We start from the raw sequence: 6,124 nt of genomic DNA, 5'->3' as shown, positions 1-6,124 counted from the left end.
GGCTGTTGATTATAATTAATAAATGTCAATAATTTATAAAAAAAGAAAAAAAGTTTTTTTTGTTTTATAAAAATTAATAATATTTTGATTCTTTTCAATTTTTTTTCCTCTGTTTCCTCCTTTGAGAAGGGAATGAATGAATGAATGAATGAATGAATGAATGAATGAATTTTCCATGTTTATTTTTTAAATAATTTTTCCGCTTAATTTATTATTACTTAATCTTCATCTTTTCAATTTTACTTTTTATTAATATGTAAACGACAGCAAAAATTATCAACTTTTTTTCCTTTTTTTTTTTTTTTTTGTTAATAATAAATTGGTTGACGACTTATTTAAAATATTTATTTAGTTTACTTAAAATTTTTTTTATATGAATATTTTATAGGTTTTTTTTATTTAAAAATTATTTATTTTTAATGATTTTTAAACAAAAGGTTGAACCTTTTTTTTTTTGCTATGATTAATTCACGTTTATATTAATTAGAAAACTTTTTTTTTTTTAAATCATTGCCACCGACATTTTTTTTTGTTAAATATTCTCGAAAAAGACGACGGCGTGGAAATAAACAAAATTAGGTTTCCTTTTCTTTTCAACATGTTTTATTTTGACAACTTGACTTTCTCCCCCCCCCGCTCCCTCCCTCTTTTTTGCGGTTAAAAAATTTTTTTTACTCATGTAAAATTAAATTTTAATTAATCATTTTCTTTTTTTCGAGGGGGGCGGGAAGGATTTTATTTAATTCTCATATTTTATGTTTGTTTATAATTTCTAAGGGATTTTCCTTCTTCCTGCTATCATTATTATTATTAACTATTATTATTATTTTTACAGGAAGGAAGAAGCGCATATGTTAAATAATACAGGTTTGGAAAAATATAAAAATGTTGATTTCGACGATGCCATAATTTATTACACGAAAGCAATTGAATTATGTGATGATTTCGACGTTGCTTATTATAATCGTGGTACCGTTTTATACAGGTTGGGTTTATACGAAAATGCATTTAACGATTTATTAAAAGCTTTCCAACTCAATCCTGATAATTTGGATTTTTTAAATGCATTTAACGATTGTAAAAAAATGATTAACGATCACACGAAACTTTCATTAAAATAATTAATAATTAATAATAAACTTATTAAAAAAAAACAAATATTTATTGTTATTATTATTATTTTGTTAATCGAGTTAAAATAAACTTTAAATTAATTATTAATTTTCCTTTTTTGTTTACTTAAAAGTTTTACTGTTTGTTTAAAAAAAAAAAAAAATCAAATGATTTGAATTTTTTTTTTTTTTATAATTAATTAATTAATTAAAGAAAAGAAAAAAAAATTTCTTGAAGTAAAAAAAAAATAAAAATGCAAATATCTTTTAAAAAAAAAAAAAAAGAAAAGTTTCGACAAAAGATTTATATAATTTAATTAATTAATTATATTATTTGTATTAATTTTACCTTTATTCTTATTTTATTTAAATATTTATTTCATTATTATTATTATTATTATTTGTTATAAATAATTTATTCAATTATTAAAAAAAAAAAAAAGAAAAGAAAAAAAAAGTATGAAAAGTTATTATTTTTTTTAATTAATAAAATTTTTAAATTTTTTTTTAAAGTTTTTTTTATTTAAAAAGTATCATCATCATCATCATCATCATCATCAACATTATTATTATTATTATTATTAACGTTATTCTCTTTTCCAACACGGCACACTCTGTTCGGGAAGGGGGGGAAAGAAGAGTTAAAATAAATCAAATGAAAAAAACAAAATCATAATAATCAAGAGGTTTTTTTTTTTTTTTACAAAAAGTAATAATACAAAGGGTTAAAAGGTTAAAAATTTATCGATAACACCTTTTTAAATTCAAAAAATTTAATAATAAAATTTAATTTATTCGCAATTCAAACGATTAATTAATTGTTAATTATTTATTAATTTGAATTTTTACTTATTAACGAATAAATAATAATAATTTTTCGTTCCACACGTGGAGACATGATGATGATGATGATGATTTCACATCGAGAATTCATTTAATAAATTTTTTTATTGTATTTTGGTAATGTATTAATTTATATATGTGTTAGTAGCAGACGACGGAAGGAGAATAATCACGATAATAATAATTCATCGTTATTATTTTGTTTACGTCTTTGTTATGATCGAGATTTGTAAACATTTGAGAAATTATATAAAATAAAAAATGTTATTAAATTAATATTATTATTTAAAACGATGTGCGCATGCGTTATTATTAGCATTTTTTACTTTTTTTCTACCTAGAAAACCCAAAAATCTTTTTTGTTAGTAGAGAGTAAGTATATATATATATATATATAAATGACAAAAAAGTAAAAAAATTTTGTCGAGATTTTTGAAAACAATTTTTGAATAATTCATGTTTTTTATTTAACATTTAAACTCGTGACTTTGCATTTTAATGTAACGAATCAAAAAAAATTTTCTTTAATTTCTTTTTTTTCTCTTTTACAAAAACAAAGAAAATAAAATATTCGTTTATTAATTTCCACGTGTTGTAACAAATAATAATAATAATCGAACACGTGGATGAGGAAAAATAAATAAAATATTGGAAAAAAAAAAAAATGTGGCGACACGTTTACGAGCGACGATTATAAACCTCACCGTAATAAAAAAAAATTATAACGGTAAATTATTTGTTAGAAACAAAGGAAAAAATCAATGGAAAAACAAACAATTTTTTTTCCTTTAAATTACCTTTGAATGAAAATAAATAAATTAATTAAAAAATTTAAAAAATTTTTTCGTATGAATTTTCAAACAACGAACAATTTTTTTTTTCAATTTCGATTTCTACGAACAATTTATTAATCGTTTATTTATTTATTTGATTAATAAATCAATTATTAATTAATTAATTAATTAAAAATTTAACAAATTTAAATTTGATTAACAGAAAAAAAAACCAAAGTAAAAATATTAAATAAAAAATTTCAAAACGTTTTTTTTTTTTTTTTTTCAATTAATTGGGGTTGATTGAACGTAACCTTTCGGTTTTTCTTTTTTTTTATAAATTTTTTATTAAACCCTAATTAAAAAAAAAAAAAAAATTCAATCCAAGCCGTTATTAGCAGAAGAAAAAAAAAAAAAAAAGAAAAAAAAGTTTTCCCCATTTTTTTCCTTTTTTTTTAAATTATAAAAAAAAATTATTTTTTTCATTTTCTCGTATATTTCGTTTTAAAAATTTTTTTTACGCTACCAAAAAAAAAATAATAATAATTAGAATAAAAAAAAAATACGGGTAATTATTAGTACAATAATAATAATAATAATAATAATAATAATAATAATAATAATAAGAAAAGAAAAAAAAAATTTATTGCTTTTAATGAAATTCCCGGGATTCGAAAATTTTTCTCTTGTGCCTCGTTAATTTGCGTTTTTCTCTCGGTTTTCCATAATAACAATAATAATAATAATACTAATGATGATAATTTTTCAAATAGATTAATTTCCTTTTTCGTTTTAATTACTCAAATATCTAATTTCCGGTTTATTTTTTTTTAACGGTCATTTTACGAATATATTTAAACAAGAACGTATTTAATTATTTTTTTATTAATTGAAAATCGAAAAAAAAAAAAAAATTTACGACGCGACGATTTAAAAATTAATAATAATAATAATAATAAATATATTTTATTCTGTTTTTTTTTGTAAAAAAGAAAAATTAATTTGAAGAAGAAGAAGAAGGAAAAAAAGGAAAAAAATGGTAATTAATAACGAGGGGAGACGAATAAAAAAAAAAAAACAGCGGAAAATTCACTTTTTTTTTTTTACTCCAATCTATTATTTCAACGAGAAAAAATTTATTATTATTATTATTATTAAAATGACTGTGAAAACTTTATTAAAATCTTTTTTCTTTTTTCTTTTACAATAAAATTTAAATTTAATTAATTATAATTTGAGAGAGAGAGAGAGAGAAAGAGAGAGAGAAAAACAAACAAACAAACACTTCAACGAAAAATTTTCATTTTTATTTATTAGTTTTGATTCCTTTGAGAACTCGACGGGGAGAAAAAAAAAATTAAATAAAAATAAATGTCGTACATAAAAAAACGTAAAAAAAAATTAATAAAAACAAACGTGAGTGTTATCTATTCCTTCGGGATACAAAAAATACCGGGGGGGGGAGGGGGTGAAAGTAAGGGAAAAGATGAATTTTGTAAATTGATATGATTTATTTCATAGGAATGAATTAAAAAGATCATTCGATAAAAGCTCTTTCCAATTTTTTTTCCTTTTTTTCCCTGTGGCTTTTTTTTCCTTTTTCTATTTTTCTTTTTAGGTTTACCAAGAAAAACATTCTCTTTAATAAAAATACCTACTTCTTTTTTTAAAAATAAAAAAATAAAGAAAAACTAAAAAAAAAAGGGGAAATTTTTTTTTTTTTTAATGAAGTGTTGAAATGTTTTTTTTCCCCTTTTTTTTGATTGGTGGATATTTTTACAAATTAAATTTTTATTAATTTTCACACGGTTTAAATAACAAATTACTCAATAAAAATCAAACCTTGATTTTAAATAAATAAATAATTATTATCGTTTATATTCACAACAAATGAACTTTTCCCCCAATAACCTTGAAATTTTTTATATTTATATATAGCGTTATTAATTTTCGTCTTTTCCTTTTTTTTTTTATATTCCAGGTACAGGAAAACATTTACGCACCGGATTCAGAAGGATTACAAGGTATTCGGGGAGGAACTCGGCCATTTGCCGATCGTTTTCTGTGGAAGAAGTAGAGGAAGTTTACCTTTTTTAGAGCCATAACATTGTGTTACATTTGGAAAATATTCCTCTGATAAAATCAAATAAGAGAGACCCGAGATTTCCGGAGAGAGTGATTAGAGAAACTCATCGATCGTCGACCTGTCATCTTTTAACCTCACATCCTCAAATTAGCCATCGTTCAGATCCCCCAGTCCTCTCGCTCCTGTTCAAGCGTAAAAGCTTCCCAAAAAACATAATAACGAGATCCTTCTTTCCCTCATTAAGGTATAGATCGGGCTTATATTGATTTCTCACAATCGAATGCCGTCTCGCCATCGACCAACACAAAAACTTTTAACCCAATTTTCCTTTTATTAATTCATTTGACCACCTCCGAAACCCCCCAAAGTATTCATTTTGATACCTAATCATCGCGATACACCCAATTCCCGCTCCCAAAACACCTTCAACACATTCTACCAGTCATATTACCAAGATTACACTAAAATTTCCGTTTCATAAAATGTTTTTAAATCCCGACAATTCATTCCATTCATTCTTATTTTAAATTTAAAAAAAAAATTTCTTTTCTTCTTTTTTTTTAGATTATTACATTCGACGTGAAAACATTAAAAGTTTTATTCATTTAATTTTAATGTTAAAATCGTGATTCAATTATTTTCCTTTTTTTCTTTTTTTCCAGTAAATGACGATAAAAAATAAAAATAAATCTATCTGGAAAAAAAATATATATCAAACATAAAACTAGGAAAAACTTTTTTTTTTTTTATTTCCTTTTTTTTTTAAACGAAATAATTCAAGAATCTTTCTTTTTTAGTTTTATCTATATTTTCCGTTCGTTTTAACGAAACATTCATTCATTCATTCATTTTAAAAATCATTCAAAAAAAATTTAAAGACAAAAAAAAAAGATGACGTTTCAAAGACGATAAAGAGTGAAAAATAAATGAAAAGGAAAAAAAGGAAAAAAGGAAAAACAAAAGAAAACGTTTAAACAATAAACAATATCAAAGATTTCCTTTTTTTTCCTTTTCCTAGATATAAATTTTTCCTTTTTTTCCTTTTTCCATTATTTGTATTATTGTTGTTTTTATTTGTAAAAACCAAAATCAATCAATTAATTAGTTATGAAAAGTTTTTAAACAAATTAAATACTTATTATATTACTTTCTTTTTCTTTGTAAAAATGAACCTTATTAAAAAAAAAAAAAGAAAATTTTTTTTTGGGTTTCGAAATTTTGTCTCTTTTTTGAAACTTTTTTTTTTAAAAAAAATCTTATTATTTGACAATTTATTTGTTTATTTAAACTCTTTTCAATTTTTTTCGAAA

General features: G+C 21.8%; 1 protein-coding gene across 1 annotated transcript; it reads left to right on the top strand.

The window, feature by feature from the left end:
• Positions 1-851: 851 nt before the first annotated feature.
• On the top strand, positions 852-1,863 carry Phum_PHUM251610 (uncharacterized protein; the record flags this gene model as incomplete). Its single annotated transcript, XM_002426353.1, has 2 exons — positions 852-1,077; positions 1,823-1,863. The coding sequence occupies 2 exons, from the start codon at positions 852-854 to the stop codon at positions 1,861-1,863; spliced, it is 267 nt and encodes an 88-aa protein (XP_002426398.1).
• Between the last annotated feature and the right edge of the window lie 4,261 nt (positions 1,864-6,124).

Source organism: Pediculus humanus, genomic scaffold, assembly GCF_000006295.1.
Source record: "Pediculus humanus corporis 1103172107622 genomic scaffold, whole genome shotgun sequence".
Classification (NCBI taxonomy): Eukaryota; Metazoa; Arthropoda; class Insecta; order Psocodea; family Pediculidae; genus Pediculus; species Pediculus humanus.
Note: the sequence above shows the minus strand (reverse complement) of the source record. Positions and strands in the feature narration are given on the sequence as shown.